This window comes from Delphinus delphis, chromosome 18 (assembly GCF_949987515.2).
Source record: "Delphinus delphis chromosome 18, mDelDel1.2, whole genome shotgun sequence".
NCBI classification, from domain to species: domain Eukaryota; kingdom Metazoa; phylum Chordata; class Mammalia; order Artiodactyla; family Delphinidae; genus Delphinus; species Delphinus delphis.
Window position 1 is genome coordinate 49,990,723 of NC_082700.1, and position 25,738 is coordinate 50,016,460.

The 25,738-nt window shown below is 43.8% G+C and overlaps 1 protein-coding gene across 1 annotated transcript; it reads left to right on the plus strand.

Annotated features, from left to right (window-relative positions):
- Positions 1 to 5,042: 5,042 nt before the first annotated feature.
- On the plus strand, positions 5,043 to 25,501 carry ACOD1 (aconitate decarboxylase 1). The gene is made up of 7 exons (XM_059995695.1): positions 5,043 to 5,180; positions 13,154 to 13,301; positions 19,879 to 20,087; positions 20,989 to 21,150; positions 21,926 to 22,015; positions 23,436 to 23,641; positions 24,556 to 25,501. The coding sequence occupies exons 1-7, from the start codon at positions 5,043 to 5,045 to the stop codon at positions 25,499 to 25,501; spliced, it is 1,899 nt and encodes a 632-aa protein (XP_059851678.1).
- The last annotated feature ends 237 nt before the right edge of the window (positions 25,502 to 25,738 follow it).

The following is a 25,738-nucleotide window of genomic DNA, read 5'->3' on the forward strand; positions in this document are numbered from 1 at the left end:
TGACAGACGACAGAAATCAGGCTCTTGAACTTCTACAACACGTTGGCATTTCTGCCTCCTTACGGCCTCTAAATTGAATGGATAGATGGATTCTTCTTGCCAACAACACAGAACATAATTTAAGGTTAGGTTTGGGTTGAAAAATCCCAAACACCCACCACTTCGAAAACAACCCCTTCCATAGGCTCATGTGAGGCCGCTGATATGAGAGTTCCAAGGGTCATCTAACGACATACGCTTCCTTGTCCCTCTTCCAGCAGTGCCGTTCCCTCCCCCACCCACCCCTGCCATGGGTTAGACAGCACAAAGCAATCAATCTGGCTTATATTACCTAACTCCCTGCAGAAATGCCTTCCCTTAATTAAGATTTTTGTTTTCAGTTTTTATAGATAGTTTATACCAGGAATCTCCATTTAAACAATGTTCCCATGACTTCTGCAAGGCCAAATTTAGAGTTATTGCCTGTTAAGTTGTGAAATGCCTTTCATATGAAGACCCAGTTGATAAATTGCTTCTCTTTTTTTTTTTTTTTACTGGTACGCAGGCCTCTCATTGCTGTGGCCTCTCCCGTTGCGGAGCACAGGCTCCGGACGCGCAGGCTCAGCGGCCACGGCTCACGAGCCCAGCCGCTCCGCGGCATGTGGGATCTTCCCGGACTGGGGCACGAACCCGTGTCCCCTGCATCGGCAGGCGGACTCTCAACTACTGTGCCACCAGGGAAGCCCGATAAATTGCTTCTTGATTCAGGGCAGGAAAAAGTTCATTTCCTCAAAGATCTAGCCTGCATCCTGCTGTCAAACAATAAGAACTGTATTACCCAACTATCTCCCTTTTTGCCTTAGCTCCAGAAAGTAGAAATAATTATTGTGCCCTACTGCAGTAACTGGTTTATCTCACGGCCCTATGACATTGATTCCTCTGCCATATTAATGTGTCTCTTGTCTAAGTTCTACATTGTGTTTGATTTTGCAAACAGCTTCAGGCTTTTCTGGAAATAGGTGGGGTATCATTTTAAAGAAATGCATGTTAATTTTACCAAGAATTGGTTTCCTTCAAAACTTTCACTTTTACGTTTTCTGTTTGATTAATTTTTGTCACTTCCCTTAGAACCTAAGTTCCCTGAGGGGAAAGACCACACCTAATCAGCTCACTGTTGCATCTTCAGTGCCTGGCTTCGTGCCTGAGGACCGATGGTATCTGTGTCAGTCAAGATAGACCAAGTTGTGCTGCAGTAACAAACAGCCTGAAAACCCCAGTGGCTTAAAAGAACAAAGGGCTTTTTCTTGCTCAGGCTATATATCCATCATAGAGGTTGGCTATATATAGCCCAGTCTACCTCATATCTGCTAGAAGATTGCCATGGCAGAGAGAAAAGAGATATGACAAACCACAAATCACTCCCTAGCACTTCTGCTTCCCTAGCCAAACCCCAGTCACATGGCCTGGAAGCGGGTGTGTGGGGTGTGTACCCCTCCCAGGGAGGGGCACTACAAGGAGGGAACCGAATACTTGGTGACCCATAATACCATCTGTTTATAACACTACCCTAGGAGCTGAGTCACCTGGACTTACAAATTACATGTTCTTAAATTAGTTAGGTGCTCTTTTAATTACTTCTTCCCATGTATCTTTAATCCTTGGTACATTTGAAATTGTTTGTTTTATAATAACCTGACTTCAAAGTATGTCACCATACCACTGACTTGGTTATACTTTGGTCAAATATAATTTATCATGCATAACATCTCCCTCCTATTAATAGCTCAGAAAGCCTGGAGACTTTTAACAGCATGTTAACTTTCCCAACACCAATATAATATCAGAGAACTTAGTTGACTGTTTCAGAACCTATGTCCTAATTTCCATCTTCTGTGATAGGGCAGACCAGATAACCTGAAACCCTTTCACTTCAAAACATCTGAAAATCCTGGACAAAACGTAACAAACATTCTCTTCAAGGCATGCTTGGACTTGGAAGAAAATAAGACAACTCCAAGGGGCCGAAACTGAAACTGAAAACTGCAGCAGGAATCCAGAGAACCAAGAGTGCAGCCGTCAAGTGGGTTGACTCAACCCAGGGCTGAAGTTTCCAAGGCTTCATGGAAGCAGGAGACCCACCCCCATCATGTTGGGGAGTTACCACTGAGACCCTGTATAAAGCTAGACTTCCCAAAGGACCTCAGCTTCATAAAAGGTATACCCAGGGCGGCCAGATTTAGCAAGAAAATACAAGACATCCAGTTAAACTGGTGTTGTAGATGAACAACAACTAAACATTTAAAACAAGCATGTCCTGTGCAGTATTTGTGATACACTTATACTAGAAAATTATTTGTTGTTTACCTGAAATTCAGATTTAACTGGGAGCTCTATATTTCACCTGGTCACCCTAGGTACCCGAGAAAAATTACTCAGCAGTATAGGAAGTCAACAGGAATACATGTGCATCTCCATATGGGCTCTCAGTTGGGGGCAGTGGGGAGAGTATCCTCCCAAGAATTAAGTCATAGGCCTGCCCTTACGTGGATTTATGATTCAACTTTTTTTTTTTTTTTTTTGCGGTACGCAGGCCTCTCACTGTTGTGGCCTCTCCTGTTGTGGAGCACAGGCTCCGGACACGCAGGCTCAGTGGCCATGGCTCACGGGCCCAGCTGCTCCACGGCATGTGGGATCTTCGCGGACCGGGGCATGAACCCGTGTCCCCTGCATCGGCAGGTGGACTCTCAACCACTGCACCACCAGGGAAGCCCATGATTCACCTTTTTATCCTACCTTCATGACCCTCACCTACCAGGCCAGAAATTAGTATAAGAAATGTTCAGACCATGATACCCCAGGATTCCCAATACAAGCAAATACAAACCCACTCTGGGTGGGGAGGGGTCACACCCTCAACTCAGGCCACTGTAGAAGTTCACAGACTAAGCCTCACTAAAGATAAGCTCACAACCCCAAATTACAAAACACAGGTGGGAGTGGGAGTGCTTGTGTAGCAAGCAAGGTAGGCTTTTTCACTTGCCAGCTAGAAAAGTCCAAGGGCACAAAGTCTTGGAGACATATCCAGAGTGAGGGTCCTTCAAAGCTGAGTTCTTCCCTGTGTTCCCTTAGGTCGGGCAAATCACAGTATCTATGACTTCAGAATATGATTCTCATCTGGCCATCCATCACTACCCCTGAGAATAACAAAGCAAAACCAAAAAAAAGCCAGTTCTAGTGACAAGCAGGTTCAGCATTCTTTAATCCATTCAGCATAGACCTTCAGTGCTTTTAGTTCGCTTTTATCATAAGAACTGCTTGTTAACTAAAACTCGAGAAAAGTTCAAGCAATCTGCTTTTATAGGCTTGGCTCCAATGCTTCACTTCCCTGAAATCCCAATAGGCTGATCAACTGTCCCAATTTGCCTGAGACTTTCTGGTTTTAGCACTGGAAAAAAAAAACAAGACAGCTGGTCACAGGAAGCATTCTTCATCCTAATTAAAGGCAAATTAAGTAAATCTGTGAAGGTATTCCTCTTTATCCTCCTACCAGCAACATTCAGGCAACATAAGCTAATAATTATTTTTCGGGAGGTAGGTTATGCAGAGTGTAACTGCAGTGTACATGTATTAACATGCATACATACATACTCACTCTTAAGCCTCCTTGAGCTTCGGTTTCCTCATCTGTAAAATACAAATCACTGTAGAACCCAAAGGTTTTGGCAAGGATTAATGAGATCATGTAGAACATATAGATAAAGCACTTAGCTTAACTCCTGGCTCACAGTAAGCACCCAAGACAGACAGCTATTTTGAGTATTAAGTTTCAGACTGTTGTAGCACTTAGACTTTATACTTCAGAAACATTTCAAATGCTTCCATTTCCCACACTTTCTGGTTTGAAGCAGTAGCTTTGCTGATATTGCTTGTTGTTCTCACCCAGCTTGTCAGAATCTATTGACAGAGGCAAGTTATTTTCTCTTACTGTGTTGGAGACTTATCTGATTGTTCATCCTTTGACTTCCAAAATCCAAAAATCTTTATCAAGACAGGGAAAATAACAGTAATCTCAGTAACTATTTTCTTCATGTTTTAAAGAACTTGGACTTCCCTGGTGGCGCAGTGGTTAACAGTCCGCCTGCCAATGCAGGAGACACGGGTTTGAGCCCTGGTCCGGGAAGATCCCACATGCTGCAGAGCAACTAAGCTGGTGCACCACAACTACTGAGCCTGAGCTCTAGAGCCCGCGAGCCACAACTACTGAGCCCTCATGCCACAACTACTGAAGCCCTCGAGCCTAAAGCCCATGCTCCGCAACAAGAGAGGCCACTGCAATGAGAAGCCCGTGCACTGCAACGAAGAGTAGCCCCCGCTCGCCACAGCTAAAGCCCACGTGCAGCAATGTAGACCCAACGCAGCCAAAAATAATTAAATAAATGTATTTTTTAAAAAAAGAGCTCGATGTTTATTTTGTCTGCCTATCTATTTTTCCAAAATATAAAAGAAACAGTGAAAATAGCTTTCCCTTTTCCCCACCTCTTAACCTCAGTGACCCAAAATTAGCAGTTTTCATTTCTGACTGACGGATTTTCAAAGTATTCGAACTCTAAATAACCTTTAAATGGAGTGTATACTTTATGCCATTGTTTTACTGATAGAAAAGGAGCTAAAAATCTCTTTCCCCCACCCCCCAGCATTAGGCTGCATTGAGCATGTGCATATTAACAATCTTTTAAATTGCTATCACTTTGAACACATCATCCTGCCTCTGGTAGAAAGACATGACGCTGAGCCATTTGGAGCTTGGAACGACTTGTGATAGATTTGTCCCAAATCACCCATATAATCTTATTTGGTCTTTTTTGTGGCCAGAATATAGTTTAATGTGGTAACTATTTTGGATATTGCTGCCAAATAAGGTTTATCTTTGTTTGACATTAAAAGTCCCAGAAGGAATCAAGACAGGCGACCTAAAGCCGTGCCTCGTTCAGACTGTAATGTGCATACATAGCACATTTTGAGAAACTTGTTAAACACAGATGCTGAGTCTAGAGGTTTGAGCTATGGCCTGCAATTCTACGTTTCTAGTAAGCTCCCAGGTGATGCCGAGCTGTGGACCACACAGCAGCAGCCCGGGTCTAAGGCAGTGGCTCTCAGAGTGTGGTCATGGGACCAGCAGCATGGGCATCGCCTGGGAACTTGTCAGAAATGCCAATTCTCTGGTCCCATCCTAGACCAGAATAAGTCTGGGTTTGAGAAAGCCCTCCAGGTGACTCTGACACACAGAAAGTTTGAAAACCACTGCTCTAAACAAGTAATCTCCTTGCCTAAAGGGACCAGGTATTGCATTGTTTCCCGTAAGGAAGGGAACCGAGGCTGTCTAGGGGCTGAGACAACCAGGACAGACAAGCCAGTGCTCAGTTAGCTGCAGGAAAGGAGTTTGTAACGGATCTGCCTACGTTGGCGAGTGGGCTTTGGGGAGACAGGCCCTGCCAGGGACTGGCCGAAGCCTCATCAAGTGGGGGCATTCTCTGCATGCAAATATCCGGGGTTGGTGGGGGGCACTGACGCAAGCTTTCAACATCAGGGAAGCCTGACATGGGTTAACCGAGCAGCGGTGGATCATCTGACAGTAGGAATAGGCATGTGCTTAAGGTATCTGCTAAGCAGGGACACCAAAAGGATGAGAAAAATATTTTTGAAAGAATTTGACATTTCCAAAAAAAGAGCATCAAAGTAGACCCAATGGGAAAATCACATCATTCGCCTCCTTTAAGCTCATTTTACTGTTTGGCATGGCTTAGTGTAGTCTCTGGAGCCAGACTGTCTGTCAAAGTCCTGGCTGTACCGTGTACCAGCTGTGTTGTCCTGGGCTGGTTACTTGTCTCTCACTGCCTCAGTTGCCTCATCTATAAAATGGGGATAATGATGTTTTGTGGAAATTAAACATTGCTTTAATACAGCATAAGTAAAACTTTTAGAATAGTGCATGATATACAGGAAGTGCTTCATCAATATTAAATTTTTATTATAAGTTGGGGCAAGAGCAGAAGGGCCCTACATTGTTTTTTTCAATGCTTGGGGTCTTCAAAGAATTCATTTGTTCCCCACTGGAGCCTGACACAGCTTGTAAGAAATCAGACAAAAGTCAGAAATGCAAGGAGACAGAGACAGCATCTGGAGGGTTCTGTGGGTCCTGGGGAAAGACGCAGCAAAAGCAGGGTAGAATCAGAGGAACAGTGGGGCTCTGCACAAAGTCAGGCGCGTATCAGGAACAGAACAAGCCTGAAATCCTGGAGTATAAGCCAGGACATTTGTGAGTGCTGAGCACCCATGAGGGGGTAACAGCAGCAGTAAGCCCCAGAACTTTAGGCTGGACCACTACTGGCTCACACCTTGGCTGCAAACAGAATCACCTGGGAGCCTTCAAAATTACTGATGCGTGGGGCTCCCCCCAGGAGTCTGGTTCATTGGTCTGGGCATCAGATTTCTGAAATCTCCCTAAGTGAGTTTATTAAATAGCCAGGGTTGAGCATCTTACACTCCTTTACACTTGTCAGCACTGATCCTGGAAGTTGCGATGGGCCCAAACATAGGTAAATGAGAAACAAAATGGCTAGAAACACACAATCCCTGTGTATTTATCTCCTCCTTCTCTCCTTCATAGTTATGCTCTGGGCTTACCTCCTTCCCCAGCCACTGCTAGTCTATATAGTGTCTTTTGTGATTCAGAAAAATGTTTCCCTTCTTTAAGACACTGTGTTAATAATTGAGAAGGGTCTGAGGTGTCAGACCTACGTGAAAGCTAACATGTTAGCCAGCCAGTTTCATGTATGGTGGCAGAAGACCATCCATGAAACTCCTGGGCCAGAGACAAAGGACTTTATTACTCACAGAAATAGCTGTAGCCAGAGTATCTGCTTTTTCTTGCACCAATTCCCCAAGCTCCTTTTCTCACAACAATGCACAGAGGGCCAGGTGACATCTGCACATGCGTGGGTTTTGTTACAGGAGAAGACCCCTGAACTTAGGGAACCTAAATCTTTTATAATGACCAGTAAGCCTGCCTACCCTTTACTCCAGAGAGGTAATATTTCTACTTTCCATGGCTGTTTGCTCCATACATCCTTGAAAAGACAATCCAGAATAAACAGTCCGTGCCTCTGCTAGCAAAATGTGAAGATACATGTGAGACCCATGAGGAACTATCTCCCAGCACACTTGCACTGTCAGAAAAATTGTTACAATATACTGATTTTATTAGAATTAAAAAATGTTATGTCCTCTCTTCTGCAATTATAATAAATATGCAAAACTACAAATGCCTATGGTGTGAATGGAGCCCTCTTATGTATGGCATCATTGAACAGTTCACAACCTGCACAACTGTACCCTGGGGCATTGTATCTCAGCTCTTATTTTTTTATCTCACTCTCCTACTCTATCCTTATTGGTCCTTATGCAACCTTGCATTTAGACTTATTTTTTCAGTCATCTCATTCCTAATCATTTTCTTTCTTCCACCCCAACTTTCCACTAATTATTTACCTTAAGACTTTGAGACTTTCAGACATGATTAGTCTCATACACTCATGGGTCTAATCCTTATTATTAGCACATTGGAGCAATATAAGGTGCCCCCCAGACTGGGACTGATTCTACAGATTACCACTCGAAGTTACACTAGCAAAATCTGCATATAATGACTGAGTTCTACACAAATGACCTGTGCTAAGGAAGGGAGGAAAGGAGAGATTTCTAAGAGTTATGACAGGAACTCAGGACACGAGGATACTTCAGGGACACATGATTTTCCAAAGTAAGCTGCCAATTTCCCAGTTACGAGAACTCAGTTTTAACTCCTTATTAGAACTACACGGTGGCCAAACAATGTGCTGTCACGTGCTGTGTGTTGCAGCAACGGGAAGATGATCAATATGGAATTTCAAAAGAGGAACAGAGTAAAAAAAGCAAACAAAGGCAAGATCTTACATTTGGTGAAGACCAAAGAGAAGTATCCATCGTGTGGAACAGGGATGTCTAGATTTTCCAAAGTCCTGGTAAATGTCCCTCAAATTTCTGCCACTGCTTACTCCAGTTTCACACTCAGCAAGCAACATCCTATTACTCATCTGACGTCCCAGCCACAGTGCCATAGGGAAGGACCCTACACAGTGAATACATCCAGCCTTGCAATGTAAAGGAACATCCAAAGTGTAAAATGATACACTGGCCTACTGGTCCATGCCTCAGCCTCCTGTGAGGGGTGAGATCCCTCACCAGAGGAGCTCAGCACTCAGGGCTGGATCCAGCCCACTCACTCACGTAACCCCATGGAGATATTTTCCCAGAGGGACCTGCTGGAGTGGCCAGCTTGCCTCTCTAAACTCTCCCTCTTTACTCCCTGATGGTAACTGGTCCCACTGTCAGCTTTCATCCTTCCCCCAGGTGAGTTCCCGAACTGAAACTGGTCCCTGACATTCCAGAAGTCCATGGATGCAGAGCAATTCCAGAGCCTTTCAGGAAAGCCCCACTGTCCATTGTGGGATATACAGGTGGAATGTCACTCCCAGCACTAAAATGCGATTTCTCAGCTGGTCAAAAAACAGAACAAGGTAGGGACTTGGAACCACCATACTCACCTAGGGTCCAGATGTATGCACTCCCTCACACATTCATTCACACAGCACCCAGAATGGCGCAGAGACTGCTGATAGGTACTGGAGCCTAACTTTGGTGGGTGCCTTGCTCCAAACTGCAAAGCTACTTCCTTTCATGACAGATGAGAAGTGTGTTTTTCCTCTGGATAAAGTCAATTAGCCAACAGTCACCTCAATTACCAGGTAAATTTAGAATGAAGTATGTATGACAAAAGGTGCTATCAAGTCCTCTGACTTGAGGACTAGTTATTGTTTATCTCGAGAACATGTATGCAATGCATAGTGTCTGCTTGGCTATAGAAGGGGGTGAGATTCTTTTCTGTCTTTGCAGTCTCTTTGGGGATTGCCTGCGATGGGCATCACATTCTGGTTTAATGCTTATTCAATAATTAAAGTGTTTTCTTTAATAATTAAAGTGTTTTCTTTCCAATAATTTCTATTAATAATTTTCAATAATTTCAATAATTTCTAATAATTTCTATTAATAATTTTCAATAATTTCTATTAATAATTTCCAATAATTTCTATTCCAATAATTAAAGTGTTTTCTTTCTCTGTTACCTCTGTGGAGCAGATTTCAGAAACAGAAAAAAAGGATTATTTTTTTAAATTTTAAAGTAATTTTCTTCAGATTTCAGAGAAGATTTTGATTTTAATTACATCTTCCCACCATCTTATTATTCTGTTGCAGGAAAATGGGATGAGAGAGGATGGTCATGTCCCAGGTCTCGGGTGAGTCCCTGGGATGGGACCACCAAGTGAGGGTCCTTGGCTTTGTGCCATAGTAAAGTGAAAGCAAGTTTCTTCAGGTAGATACACACTACATAGACAGAGTTTGGGCCATCTCAGAAGGAGAGAGGCAGCCCCAAAACATGGGGTGGTTAGTTTTTATGGGCTGGGTAATTTCATAGGCTAACGAGTAGGTGGATTATTCCAGCTATTTTGGGGAAGGGGTGGTGATTTCCAGGAATTGGGCCACTGCCCACTTTTTGGCCTTTTATGCTCAGCCTTGGTACTGTCGTGGCACATGCTAATGTATCACAACGAGTGTATGATGAGGCTCAAGGTCTGCTGGAAGTCAAATCTTGGGCCATCTTGGGCCAAATCGGTTCTGACCAGTTTTTGTTTTATCCTCAGCAGTAATGGTTGTGCCCTGCCCCCTTCCCTCCTGTCTCACTTCCACATCCACAGTCCTTAGCGCAGTGTTCTCCCACATACAGAAGATTCTTGTTGATTTTGACCATTCCTTTTCCCATTTTTCACACATCTGAGACCAAGATAGATTTTTTTTTTTTTTTACTTGCTGGAAAAAAGAATAACACTGATTCAAGGAATGAAACCAGTCAGAAATTTTAAAAATCTTTGCAAACTACATTCTGTTATGTTTGTTAAACTGCAGAAAAAGAAGAATGTTCTCTGTGAGTTATAGAGGGAGGAAAGGAGCAGGGCTAAGTAGAAATTTCAGAAGGCAGAACCCAAGTAGTCATATAAAAAAAAAAAAAATCAGAAGACGCCACATTAATTTTAAGTGTTTTTCTAAAATTTTGAGGAAATACTAAGATGTTGAAATGCATGGCTAATTCTGTATACTTTGAATGAATCATGACAGACATTTCAACTGACAGGAATTTTTCTCTTATTGAAACATGACAACAGTGAGTTTTACCTATTAGTTTTCATGCTGTTGCTACCCAGAGACTGTGTTTTATTGTGTAGTAAATGAAGAGGGTATAGAGCTCACCCAGCATGTCAACAGACAAGGCTGATGTGTTTGGGGCGTAAGTTAGTACCATGTCTTCACAGAGCAAAGACTAAAAGGCTAACAACATAAAGGTAATTTATGGAGAGCAAAGTAAGAATCTGGCTAAATGTATCTAGCAGAGAATCTGGTGGACGCATGTGTCTGGGCACCAGGGAGGTGGGAGATTTCATGGGGCAAGGACAGCAGTTCTTCCACGGCCTAGACAGGCAGCTCTTAGCACCCGCTCCTCTGCTACTGACCAAGTGAACATTGCTAACTTAACTTCTTGGGGACCCTGATACAGAAAAGGGCTTAAATGGAAGACCCTATGGAATTCTGATCAATGTAAATTAACCAATTGGCATTCTGATTAACTCTCTGTTCTCAAATAATTTGGGTTAGTGTGAGTGAGCCCCCAAGACTCAAGTCAGTCATGGGTGCACTGATAAAAAAAAGACCTGCGAAACTGATAACCAGTCCTGTGAATGTGCTCACGTACCAAGGTGGGTCCATAGCTGATGTTTCCATGGGGCCCAGCCCCAGCTGTCACGTGACGTCTCTTTGTTCTCTCTCTTTCTCTCTGTCTCTCCCCCTGCTCTAATTTCATGAAGCAAGTTTTAGAACTCTAGTTTATCAACCATAAGGAAAATACGCAAATGGAGGACAAGGGGATAAAATCACTGAGACATCAGCAAAATATCCTGCTTAATGGCCTACGCTGAGCTGAATGGGGGCAGTCAAAGCCACATGTAAGGTAAGAAAAGAATATGAAAAGTAGACAATGACAATTATTGGAAGAAGATCATCACACCTGAGAAGACAAGCCAAATGTACGGCACACCCATGGTCCCCCTCTGATGACTAAGTGACCACACAGGTCCCACAAGACCCCAGCACCCCTGCCATGACTGACTGGCCAAGCAGCAGACACTGACCTACCTAGAGAAATCTAGAGACTACCAGTGGTCTGGTGGTGGTTTGATCCAAAATTTCTACCAAAGTGAGATGGCATTGAGTAAACGTGAAGTTCTCTCTGTAGGTTCTGTGGTCTGCAGATTTTTTTTTCTTTTTGTGAGTTAAAACTGTAATATGCAAGCATGGCTGACCATGTTAGCCCTCATATATATTTTTTGTTATTTTGCGGTACGCGGGCCTCTCACTGTTGCGGCGTCTCCCGTTGCGGAGCACAGGCTCCGGACGCGCAGGCTCAGCGGCCATGGCTCACGGGCCCAGCCACTCCGCGGCATGTGGGATCTTCCCGAACCGGGGCACGAACCCGTGTCCCCTGCATCGGCAAGCAGACTCTCAACCACTGCGCCACCAGGGAAGCCCAGCCCTCATATTTTTGTATCCTGACCAGTACCTCTCACCTTAGCTAAGTTTGAAAACTACCTTAAGATCTGGCCCCATGGTCTCCAAGCCCAGGAGTCATCATTCTAGATCGGGGGACTGAAGGGATGGAAGAGCATCCACCATAGACAGAGTGATGCTGCAGTCAAGAGTCACGTCCCAACACTGGTGAGCTGTCTGACTCATGTGGGACTCATCATGAATAAACAGGAGGAAAACCAACAGCCTGAAAGAGAGGTACCAGATGAAGAAGTATTGTGAGTGACCCCAGAAGAAACAGAAAAAAAGGATTATTTTTTTAAATTTTAAAGTAATTTTCTCAAGGAGATTAACTTACAGTAGCCAGAAAATGATGCTATGTAAAATGTTAGAGAACAATAAGAGTTCTTATAAAATAAAATTTAAAAAAATTATTGCCAAACTAAGAAACTCATTAAAAGAGCTGAATAGCAGAAGGGCACAAATGAAGACTAAATTAGTGATTGGAAGACCAGGCCATGCAGTCCTATCAGAACATTAGACAGAAGTGTAAAAATATGGAAATTACAAGAATCAAGTGGAGATATGTAGGATAAAGGCAAGAGAAACAGTATCTACCTAATACATATTCAGAAGGAGAACAGACAGGGAACTGAGTCAAGAAAACAACAGAAGAAAATTTCCTGGAGCTGAAGAAAGACTTGATCGTCTGAAAAAGAGTCTCCGGTGTGAAATGGGAATATCAAAAGGAAATAACTAGACTTTTGCTGCTGAAATGCTTAACCACATTTCTTTTGAGGTCCACAACAATTCTAGCTTCAAAAGTGGAGGAAGTACTTAGAATCTATTCTGCCTGGTAAATGTGCATACACAATTTCCGAAGGAATATTTTTTAAATGTCTGCCAGATTTCTTCAGATAAGGCATCCATCCATTTTATTCTTCTTTTTGCCAACATCTGATGCAGAGCAATACAGCCTGTGGATAATCATTCAGCATTTACGAGTTAACTAAGAAATATTAACAAGCTATTTTGTGCTTATGAGAAAAGCTACGAACAATACTTTTCTTTGAGGTAGAGTGCTTTAGAGGATAAATTATAACCACCCTCAGCTTCCACAAATGGAAAAATGTTTTCACAAAAACTTATGCTGAGTCAATTATATTGAAGTGATGATTTTACAGCCACACATTCCTTTGCTATTTTAAGGTCCTCACTTCATAGGAACCTAATTCCTTCCTGAGCACTTTCAAAATTCCATCCAAAATTTAATAAGTTGGTAAAAAGTTCACATACACACACAGAGAGAGAACATATAAAGAACATATACACAAGGTAACCATTGACTCTGTGAGACATTCTTTTAAATATTGCTTTAAAACATTCTCTCTTGATGTCTTACTGAAGTTTTCACGTTAAAATTTGGTTTTATCTTATTGTCTAGGGCCTGGGGAAAATGGAACCAGAACAATGGCAGATAGATAATGGTGTAAGGCTTGGAGATTTTGATGGCTGTTATCACTGTGTTGCTGTTTTAAGGAAATTAAATACACTTTACCCCAAAGTTTTCTCCTTTACAAAACGTTCTTATGGTAAGTATGTTTCAATATCCCAAAGGAACTAACAAAGAACTAATCAGGGGAAGGAACCCTGGTTGCTACCACTGTGCTCTCTGATAAAACATAAGCGTTCCCCAGAAATGAAACTTAGTAATTACAGTCTGGAGATTGACTCATCAGACTACACAGGAAGGGCAAGGCAGAAAAAGGAAAACCGAAATTCAAATATGCGAAATCAGCTATTCCGGGCAAAGTTGACTGTATTAAATGGTTTTTCCTTTTTAGAAATAGTCTAAATTCTCACATTTCTCATTTGTTGTTTCAAATATTCCTGATTTACTCTGATAGCTCATGTTCACAAGCCATCCCGAATAGGTGGACCTGCTGTTGTCAAGAGAAACAGAAAGATCTGTTCATTGTATTCTACTTGCTGGCAGACCAGCACTCCACAGTAGTATAAAACCACAGACATTAAAAAGAATACCTTCCTGACACATTTCCACTGGGAATAAAGAAGGATTAAATGTCATTCATGTGTTAGTATGATTGACTTACAGAAAGCATTGGGTTTCCATTAATTCATTCAACAAAAATTTATTGAGCACCTATTATGTGTGAGACTCTGGAGGTAGTGATCAATGGGGTATATCAGTTCCCTTCCTAAACAGAACTCCCCTATCTAATAAGGAATATAAAGAGGGGAACTTTGTGCCCTATAGGTACATGCAGGTGAGCGTGTTGACCTAAACTTGGCATGTTTTGGAGGCCTCCTAGATGTAACCTCTACACTTAGGTTGGGGTTTCTCAACTTCGATACCATTAACATTTTGGACCAATCAATTTGTTGTTGTAGGGGGCTGTTCTCCACATCGTAGGATGTTTAGCAGCATCCCTGGGCCCTACCCACTAGATGCCACAACTTGGTGAATGTCTCCAGACATTGCCAAATGTCCCTTGGGGGACAACTCACCTCCGGCTAAGAACCACTGACTTAGATGGAAGATGAGGAGAAGAAAGTTGTGGGGTGAGGGGAGAAGAAAGGAGTATGATGTGGGGAGAAGACACAGGAAGTAGGAGGGAATCACTGGTACAAAGGTCCCTAAGGCATGAAGATCTTTGCCCCTTGGGTGGCCCAATGTGAGAATGAAGAGAGAACTCAGGTCCGATCCTCAGGTCCCGTGTAAGGCATATTAACAGGTTGGAGTTTGTATTGTCTATTACTGTGTAACAAATTACCCCCAAGACTTTTCCCCTTAAAAGAACAAATCTTTATCATCTTAACAGTTTCCGAGGGTCAGGATTCCTAGAGCAGCTTACCTGGGAGGCATAGCTTTGGGTCTCTCAGGAGGTTGCAGTTAAGTTGCCAGCCAGGTCTCTGAAGACTGGGCTTGCTATGGAAAGATGCTCACCCAAACCCACCATTAGCAGGAGGTTTCAGTTCCGCCCCACGTGGGCCTTCATGGGGCTGCTCTCTACACTGTTTCCCCTCCAGACAGTGATGGAAGATCAAATTTGCTTTTAAAAATAATCTGGCTTCTACTTAGAGCTAGGAGCAAGGAGGCAACTGGAAGCCATCAATTGTTTTTGATTAGAGAGGTGTCGGTCAATCTACAATTTATCATTTAAGCCCCTAGATAGTTAGAAAGTGATTCTAATTACAGAGGGCTTTAGTCTTTAAATTGGTCACAGTTCCATAAAAGTACGAAGTATTTAAGCAAGCAAATAATTGAACTAAAGCGCCTTCGAATTCAATAGTGACAAAAAGTGAGAGCCCAGAGACGCTATGTGACAGCACTTCCATCAAAGCTCATCAGAGTTGATGAAGCTCATCATCACTTTATAAAGTTTTTCCATGGTGAGACGGTTGAAGCCAGCATAGCCCATTCTTCACTTTCATGTAGAAGTGGTCTTAGGAGTCTCTAAATATCTAAGTAAGCTGAAAACTCCAGAACTCCCAACTGAGATAATTCTTAGAGAGTTCTATTTTGAGTGTTTTTCAAACTAGATGTCTGTTTCCTTTCAACTCAATGAGATTACTCTTAACACCAATTTATGTAAACTATCCAGCAATAAATCACAAAATCTTATAGTACGATTGTTCTTACTTGCTGGAGTCTATCCAAATGGCCCCAAATACCCAACTTGCTCCCTATTCCCAAATATTCATTTTACTTTTGGATACAGAAATTCACCCGTCCACTGGAACCTGGGTTTGGAGTCCACTGATCTAAAACAGATTGTCTGAAACAGTATCCTGTTGCCCACAACCAATGTGGGTGCCAATACTGAGCCTGGCTCTGGGTTTCCCCAATCTGGACCATGGTTGGGAAGCCCGCCTCAGGCCACAGTCGGCTTAAGAAGAGAATCCAAACATCCCCCAGTGTCATCCTTTCAAGTCCCTCTTTCTTGTATCATTCAACTAGATACAATCAGACCCCCTTCTTTTGACTTTTCTACTACTTAGGATAACCAAAAAGTACCTCCACCCCCAGTCTGCTGCCGGTCACTTCTCCCTCTGACTGGTACCCCCAGCCTTCTTTATGCACAAACAACCGCCCTGCCATCACTCCCCAGAGCATGGCTGACACTAGGTTGTAGTATGTAACAAACTTTCCTGAGGATGACAAACAATTATTATATTGCAAAGAAAAAGTTCAAAGTAGATATTTGATTCCACTGCTCCTTAAATCTGTCTGCCTAAGTCCTTCCACATGGGGGTCCCCACTGACCACCTCCCCACCTCCAGCCTCACCCCTCACCTGTGTGTAGTTCTGACTTATAACCAGGGTATCACCCCCAACAATCCATGGGGATTCCCACTGACCCTACCCTTGACCCTGTCTCCAGAGCCCCAGACTCTTTCTTCACAGGCTCCAACCAAGAGAAGCAAACCATCTAACCTCTTCTCCTAGAGGTACTGTCTGACCACAAGAAAGACAGCCTTTTGCATGTTTATGCAGAGCCATTTAGTTTCTTTTTGTCTCAAACTCTCCCTGTAACAGGATGGGGGTAGAGCCACAAGGCTCCTGGAGACTTCCTCTAAAATTAAAATACAATCCCCCCTCAAAGAAGAATTCCGCCACTACACCTGGAACAACAAGCTCAAATTTTAAATAACCTGATTGTTGGTACCCACTGTAAGTACAAACCAGTTGGCCAGGACTAGACAGCCCAAGGGCAATCACAATTCCCTAGAGGACCAGAGCTGCATTCAGACTAGCCAACCCACAGTGACTGATTATAAACAAAAAGGCTTGGACAAGCTGTGTTGAAGCCCACTTGGGCAACAGCAGGGTGGCAGGCAATAGATCCCAGAAGCCCGGAGAGGACCAGCAACCACAGATCTGCATATACTGAAAAAATGCAGTTCAGGAACAAGTCAAGGAACACCTGAGAAGAAGTGTGATTAATGCCCAATGCCCTTCTAAGTTCTCAGTCGCAAGCTACCAGGAACTTCTGGTACTTTTGTCCCTTGACAAATGGTGACTAGCAGATGTGAAATGGAAGGGAAAAATGAGAGTGTACCTTAAATACCGCACATGCCGTATTTTACTCTACCAAGCCACTATTGGGGGGGCATTTGATTTTTTCCAATTTTTAATATTGTAAGTAAGTCTATGAATTTTATTTTATTTCATTTGCTAATTTTTCCCCATAAATCCATGTCCATTTCCTTAGGATAAATTTTTAGAAGTAGAATACCTAGATAAAAGAGTGTGAATATTTTTCTGATTTTGACATATGGCGTCTAGGCACAAGATGCAAGCCTAGTTTTTTTGTTTTTGTTTTTTAAATTTATTTATTTTATTTACTTTATTTTTGGCTTTGTTGGGTCTTTGTTGCTGCACGCCGGCTTTCTCTAGCTGCGGTGAGCGGGGGCTACTCTTCGTTGCGGTGTGCGGGCTTCTCATGGGGGTGGCTTCTCTTGTTGTGGAGCACAGGCTCTGGGTGCACAGGCTTCAGTAGTTGTGGCTCGCGGGTTCTAGAGCACAGGCTCAGTAGTTGTGGCGGTCGAGCTTAAGCTGCTCCACGTCATGTGGGAATCTTCCTGGACCAGGGCTTGAACCTATGTCCCCTGCATTGGCAGGCGGATTCTTAACCACTGCGCCACCAGGGAAGCCCACAAGATGCAAGCCTAGTTTTGCCATCAATGTACTTTTCTTATATCTGTGAGGAATCATATGATCATCGCTCCTGTGCTTCTTAGGTTTATTTATTTATTTATTTTTTTGCGGTACGCGGGCCTCTCACTGTTGTGGCCTCTCCCGTTGCGGAGCACAGGCTCCGGACGCACAGGCTCAGCGGCCATGGCTCACGGGCCCAGCCGCTCCGCGGCATGTGGGATCTTCCCGGACTGGGGCACAAACCTGTGTCCCCTGCATCGGCAGGCGGACCCCCAACCGCTGCGCCACCAGGGAAGCCCAGGTTTATTTATTTAGTTTACTGGTAAGTTAAACAACTCATGGAAGAGGAAGTTGAAGTAAGTTTAACTGGGAGGTGTTGAAATGGTGGAAATTTTCAAGTTAAAACAAAGTGAAAGAGTGAGTTTGAGGGAAGAGAGGAGTATAAAGACAGACAGCAACCAAATTTCTCCCCAGTTCACTCCTGAGACAGACCTCCTCTTTAGAACAACATGATGCTCAAGGTATTGTTTCCTTTTATGTGGCTTATTTAAATTGGTTTTTCTAGCTTTCCTTTTCTTCTCGATTTCCTCAGTTGCCCTCTCCTTTTAAGAGCTACCTGCTTCTACTTTAAAAATGTGATTTTAATATTTCTCATAGCCTCTGGGTGGTCTAATTAACTGCATCTTGTTTTTTATCAATGTTTTACCAAGAATAGACATAATTCTCTAGTATAAAATCAGGAAGAAAATGAATCATTATAAGTTCATAGGATTTTAACCTTCTCATTTGGCATGTATCCATTATGGCATTGTCAGATTGATTTTCTAATTATCTGTCTACTGTCCTTAGTCCCCTGGGGAAGATAAGCCTTTTGTGGTGGGAGCCATAACATCTGGTTTGGTATTCTAGAGTGCTTAGCACAGGGCAGACTCATAACAAGAACTCCTGAAATATTTATTAAATAACTGCATATTTCACCTTAATTTATACATTAATCATAGTATTTTACTAAGAACAGATGTAAATGCCAGGAGAAAATCAAGAAGACCAAAAAGATATTTTAGAAATAGATGGGCACAAGGCTAAAGACAGCGGAGCAGCTGCAGGCTTATTTCCTACTGTTCCCTTCCTCAGGGGCCAGAAGGAGGCTGTCTGCTCTTTGGCACATGGGGTGGTGTGCAGGACTTGTCAGGGGGTCCATTGGGGCCCTACTTTCAGAAGTCACTAGCACCGTGGGATCGTGTGGATGGATGCCCCAATCACCTCTCGCGCTCCATGGTGGCGCCCTGAAAATACATGCTCCCCAGGCATACACGTTGCCCCAGAAGGCACTCCCAGGTCAGATCTAACCCTGAAGAGATGAACAGTCCATCATTAATTGCCTCCACTGTGGGAACTGTGGGGATGGGAAGAGAGGTCAAAAACAGGTAGTTTTGCTTATAAGAAAGGACCCAACCAGTGCTTGAATCTCTAAGTTTTAGTTGGCAAATCATCAAGCCAGTTCTTTTCCCTCCTTCCCTTCTCTGTCCCTAAAATGTTTACCCAGATTTCTAGCCACATGAAAATCCAAGTTACTGTTATTCTCCACCCTAACCTGAAACTTGAATCCCACACCCCTTTCTCTGTTCCAGCCATCTCCTCTCCTGCTTCCTCCCATGTCAGCCCCCTCTCATTGTTCTAGCAAAGCTTCAGAGACATAAAAAGCAACCCATTGTTTCGCAAATGGCAAGGTTTCCCTGGCTTGACAGCCTAGGGGTTGAAAATATAGGACAAGTCGACAAGTCGGTGGCCAGGTTGAAGGACTTTCAGCTGGGAACTGGTTCTATCTTTGCACCTCTGCTCTTGCACTGAGCTTAGCGTCAGAGAGCCCCAGACACCCCAGATCCTCTATCCAACAAGCCCCCACCTCCATCCTATAGCTCACGCTTTAAAATTAGTTATCTGATGTTCACAGAGACAAAGAAGTTGTATAATGATGCAATAATCAGAGCAGGGAAGGGAAGCGACCTAACATTTACTAAGTGGTACCAAGTGCTAGGCATATAGTGAAACATGAAAGGGTGTTTTTAACTACGTAACAGACATGCTCTTTATCTGGTTTGTGGGTAGAAACATAAGGTCTTCTCGATTAGGATGACCACACGCACGTCACATTCAACAAGTTCACGATGAGCCCAGCATCGTTGCCCAGAAGTCTGCTCCTCTTTCTGTGTTACCTCTCACGGCAAATGGCACTGCCATTTCCCCATCCAGAACCTGTGGCGTCGGTCTCTTACCTGCCCTGTCTACCCCTCCCCATCCATTCTCTACATGAGTACCTACAGAGATCTTTGCAAAACACAGTTGTGATCACGCCTCTTCCTCTCTTAAGACAGCACTACTATGGCTCCCTGATGATGTCACAGTCTTTGGCATAATATCACTTTCACCATTGGGCCCTGGCCTGCAAATCCATTCTCCCTGTCATCTCTGCCCCTTGCGGGCAGCCCTGCGGCTGGAGTTTGCCCAGTTCACGGCACCGCCCCGCACCAACACCCCCAAGGCCCAGCCCATGCTGCTACCTCTGGCTTTAACCTCCATCTTCATTCTCAGCACCTTCGCCTGGCTGACTCCCAGAAGTTTTCATAAGCAGCTCAGGTATCTACTGCTCCAGCAAGTCTCCACCAACAGAAAGAGCAGGCAGTGGTTCTCGAGTGTAATTTTAAAGTTTCCAGTAGCCATATTGTAAAAAAGTAAGAAGAAACTGATGGGGCTTCCCTGGGGCTTCCCTGGTGGCGCAGTGGTTGAGAGTCCACCTGCCGATGCAGGGGACACGGGTTCGTGCCCCGGTCCGGGAAGATCCCACATGCCGCGGAGCGGCTGGGCCCGTGAGCCATGGCCGCTGAGCCTGTGCGTCCGGAGCCTGTGCTCCACAACGGGAGAGGCCGCAACAGTGAGAGGCCCGCGTACCGCAAAAAAAAAAAAAAAAGAAGAAACTGATGAAATGAATTTTAATCATATATTTTATTTAACCAATATACCCCAAATATTATCAATTTCAGCATGTAATTAATATTTTAAAATTATTAATGAAATGCTTTATATTCCTTTGTTTTCCTACTAAGTCTTCAAAACCCAGTGTTTATTCTCCTCTGATGACACGTCTCAGTTTGGACTAGTCACATGTAGCGCTCCATCACCAGATGTGGAGAGTAGCTACCACATTGGACATGACAGCACTACAGCTATCTTAGGAATCACTTAGGGATCACCTAGAGAGCTTAATGGAAACCTAGAACCCTGTACTAAGCTTCCAAATGTTCTGGTTCTGAGAAGGGTCTAATTCTGGAGGTGTGGGATGGAGAACCAGAAATGTTCATTCTCAGCAAGAAATCCAGGTTTCTGATGTATGTGTTCCTCAGGAAATGGGGGCTTAAGAGCTAGATGCATCGATTTTGGAGTTAGACCTACAGGGGTTTGTGTCCAGACTAAGTTACAGCTGTGTGACTTGGGGACTTCACCTTTCTGGGTCTTGGTCTCCTCACCTCCTCATGTAGAAAGGAAGTGTGTGAATACAGAGTGAGTGAAGCATTGTTCTAACACTCTTCCCTTTAAAGTCTGTCACAGAAAGCTTTGCCAAAGTGATCCATGGCTTGAAAGTGGGACACCTGACAGATCGCGTTATCCAGAGGAGCAAGAGGATGATTCTGGATACCCTGGGTGTTGGGTTCCTGGGAACCAGTACAGAAGTGTTCCAAAAAGCCAGGGAATACAGTAAAGTAAGAAGCTCAATGTCTACTTTGGAGCTAAAAACCAAGTGTGCACATGCGCCTTTTTGTGAGGTGTACCCAGAAGCGCGCCCAGGGACGTGCGTTTGTGTTCTACTGCCCTACTCTTCATTTTAGAGATAGTGCTTTGTGTATACAGCATCGTTGTATATAGTTTTATGCTTTTCTATGCTTTATTACCTGAGTCTTAATATTCACCCACATCCTTTACTAAGTCACTATCTTAAGACCAGTCTTAATCTTAAGGCTAGCAAAATCTCAAAGTTGATTACTAGTCTGACTGAAAGCACATTTTTACCTGAGAGTCTTAGCGGCCATAGCCCCAGCCCATTTGTTCATGCAAAGACTTCAAGACTCTCTGGAGAAAAGCCTGGGCCAGCACCCTGAGCAGAGAGTAGGTGATTACGTGAGAGATGTAGCATCCACTCTCCAAAGAATATGCCTGGTCTATAGACGATGAGTCCACCTTTCCTAGTATTTATCCTCAAGGAGTAAATCAGAGTAAATTCAGACTTCATTCCTTGGTGCACTTATGGATCACGGTCTGGGACTGAGCAACAGCTTCTCCTCTCCCTTCCACAGAAAAAGTTATATATTCTTCTACAAGGAAGAAAGAAATCCAATGACTAGGGCTTCAGTCTAGCACAAAGGGCTCAATAAGAAGTATTAAAGTAATGCTTCTAAACATGAAGAACAACTCTTGAAATAGTGACTTGGCATGTTGGGTTCACACTCTGTATCACTGACTGATACTCTTTTGTTTCAGATCTATAGTTCCAACGTATCCAGCACTGTTTGGGGCCAGCCAGACTTCAGGCTACCACCAACATATGCTGCTTTCGTTAACGGTGTGGCTGTAAGGAGATTTCCATGTCTTTGTAACTGTTCAACAATCAGAACAATTTCAGGGCCAGAAAATATCTCAGAAATTGCCCAGTTTCCACATCTTACTAATGAGATCACTGAAGTTCAGAGAAGTGAAGTGGCCTGCCCTCTCTCCTTGTAGTAATTTCAGTTTTCACGTTTTTACAGTGAATTGATGTTTTTCAAACAAATTGTGAAGTAGAGGAAATAAGATGGATGTATTTAGATAAAAATGCCCCTAAGGTATCTCAACTCTAAACTAAATATCCAGACTCAGTTCCTTGTCAGTTCTTTCTGTGGTGGGCAGTATCAGCTTCTATCCAGTAACCAGCCTTTCATTCATTCATTCATTCAACAGATACTTATTGAGAAAGAAACAATGGCCATAAGGTGTCTACATTTTCTGAACCGAAAATCAGCACTTCTCATCTGACAATTTTTATGCTTTTTCTGTGTGTCACGGGCAGTCTAAAAGATATAATTTGGACATGAATCTGTTGGGATTTCTGAGATACTTTTATGGTTTATGGGACAGTAGTTCAGAATATTGAAAGTCAAACCTAATGGTGCATCCCGAAGTAAGCATCCAGTAAGTAAGCGGTGGGAAAGGCACCAGCCACAACTAGTAGACAAAAATCTATCTTTAAATGAACTTCTGGTTATTACTATTTCGTATAAGGAAAACCCAAATGATTTTAAAATATAGCTTAATAGTTAAACTGGGTTCAAGAGTTCTTGCAACTTCTCCATAAGTTTGAAATTATTTATAATAAAAGGGTTCAAAAAATATGGCCTGATGTGGAATAAATGACATTAAACTTTTCATGTGACTTGTTTGAAAGGTGGAAGAGGGAGGGAGGGAGGAACAGCCACCTAATTCTACAGCTTTGTTTGTAAGGTAGATAAAGATCTTTCCAAGGGCTGTGGCACCTGAGTAAGAGCCAAGCTCCCTGCGGTTCACTAGCTGCTCCCAAGGTCGCACCTGATCTGGACAGAGGACAGCCTGTCTAGTGCCAAGTCATGTGATTAAGAATCGCAGCCAGGGCTTCCCTGGTGGTGCAGTGGTTGGGAGTCCGCCTGCCAATGCAGGGGATGCGGCTTTGTGCCCCAGTCCGGGAGGATCCCACATGCCGCGGAGCGGCTGGGCCCGTGAGCCGTGGCCGCTGAGCCTGCGTGTCCGGAGCCTGTGCTCCGCAACGGGAGAGGCCACAACAGTGAGAGGCCCGTGTACTGCAAAAAAAAAAAAAAAAGAATCGCTGCCAGTTCATAGATTTAATTTTCAGAGAATCAGATCTAAAAATCTCACATCAAACAAGGTTATTATTGAACTAAACCCTGACTGGTCCAAAAGTCATTGCATTTGGGGAAATACATTTAGGTTTTGGTTGTTGTTTATGTGTCTGTTCACATAGGTTCACTCAATGGATTTTGATGACACGTGGTACCCTGCCACCCACCCTTCTGGAGCTGTCCTTCCTGTCCTCATGGCTTTGTCAGAAGCCCTGCCTCCAAGTCCAAAGTGTTCTGGCCTTGACCTGCTGCTGGCTTTCAACGTTGGTATTGAAGTGCAAGGCCGATTAATGCATTTCTCCAAGGAAGCCAAGGACATACCAAAGAGGTATGGAGAAACTGTGCCTCATCGTGAGGCGGCCACATTCCCCTTCATCTGTTAGTCGTTATCTCTGTAGATCTTTCTGACATAGAGGTTGGCTCAGTTGAAGATGTTGACGTTAGTGCTGGCAGATAAGTCAACTCAACCAGTCACATATCAAACTGTACATCCATATACAAAGGTGTGACCTCAGAAGTACTAGTGAAAAGTCTCCTCTGGGTTTAGAGAGCCTATCAAGCAACGAGGACCATGCACTAAATTGGAGCCTCTCACCCCAGGATGATCATGTCATTCTGGCCTCTGTGGGTACTCTGAATATCCCTCATCTCATCTCAAAGCGGAGTCTACTTTGGTATTTGCTAGGGTCCTTCAGACTAATGGGAACATTCAGAATATCCTAAACCCGACTGCTCAATCCACAGATCAAAAATGGTCAAACGCTGACTGTATCATATGGTTCAATCGAATATTTATTTTGCCCCGTGGTCCAGCCTGCTGGGGGAGGAATAAATCGGAATACTGAGTGAACTTTCACGGTTTCTACAAGGCCCTCAATTGTTACAGTTATTTACATAGGCTTTCAGCACTCAACAACTTTTGCCTTTTGGCAATAATTGCAGAAGTACCATTTATAAATAATTTACTATGTCGGGCACTGTTGTAATCATGCGAATTCGTTCAAAACTCACAAAACCCTATGAAGTAGATACTATTATTATGACCATTTTATATAAGAGAAAACAGATACAGGGAAGTCGAATAACTTTTCCAAAACTCACACAGCTAATAAGAGGAAGAGCTGAGATTTGAACCTAGGCATTAGGGCTGCTCCATTAGCTAAGCTCCTGACCACTGTGCTATACTGCCCCCTGGGGGCTGAGGTTTGTAAGTCTCCAACTCTTGTGTTTTTTGTTTTTCAGATTCCATCCCCCCTCAGTGGTGGGAACTTTGGGTAGTGCTGCTGCGGCATCTAAGTTTTTGGGGCTCAGCATGACAGAGTGCCAAGAGGCCCTGGCTATTGCTGTTTCTCATGCTGGGGCACCCATGGCGAATGCCGCCACTCAGACCAAGCCTCTTCACGTCGGCAATGCCGCCAGGCATGGGCTAGAAGCTGCTTTTCTGGCAATGCTGGGTCTCCAGGGAAACAAACAGGTCTTGGACATGGAGTCAGGGTTTGGGGCCTTCTATGCCAACTATGCCCCCAAAATCCTTCCAGACGTAGATTCACACACTTGGCTGCTGGACCAGCAGGATGTGGCCTTCAAGCTTTTCCCTGCCCATCTGGCCACGCACTGGGTGGCAGACGCAGCTGCATCTGTGAGAAAACAGCTTGTAAGAGACAGAGGTCTGCTTCCCACTGACCACATGGAGAGAATTGTGCTTAGAATTCCAGATGTCCAGTATGTGAACAGGCCCTTCCCAGACTCGGAGCCTGAGGCCCGACACTCCTTCCAGTACGTGGCCTGTGCCATGCTGCTGGATGGTGCCATCACTGCCTCATCATTCCACAAACACCAGGTCAACAGGCCACGGGTAAGAGAGCTGCTCGGTAAGGTAGAGCTGGAGCACCCTCAGGACAACCTACCAAATTTCAACACCCTCTACTGCGAGATAAGTGTTGCCCTCAAGGATGGAGCCATCTTCACAGAGCGCTCTGATACCTTCTACGGTCACTGGAGGAAGCCTCTGAGCCAGAAAGACCTACAGGAAAAGTTCAGAGCCAATGCCTGCAGGATGCTGTCCTGCCACACTGTAGAAAGGCTTATAGAGATAGTAGAAAACCTAGAAGACCTGGAAGACTGCTCTGTGTTAACCGCACTTCTGAAAGAACCCTCTCCACCAGAGATAGTTTCAAAATCTCTCTAGCATTTAACAGTTCCATCATGCAACCTCTCCTGAGGCTTAACAACATCTAAATGACTTTATATTGGGGAAAATTCAATGCTTTGCTTTACAGAGCAAGGGTCTGTTCTTGGTCTGCCTGGGAATAAATGCAGCATGCTGAAGAGAGTCCAGACACAGAACTGGATATACATGGAAGAAGTCTTGTCCTGTAAATTTTGCAAGACAGTTCCAGTTACCTATAGCAAGATAATGGTGCAA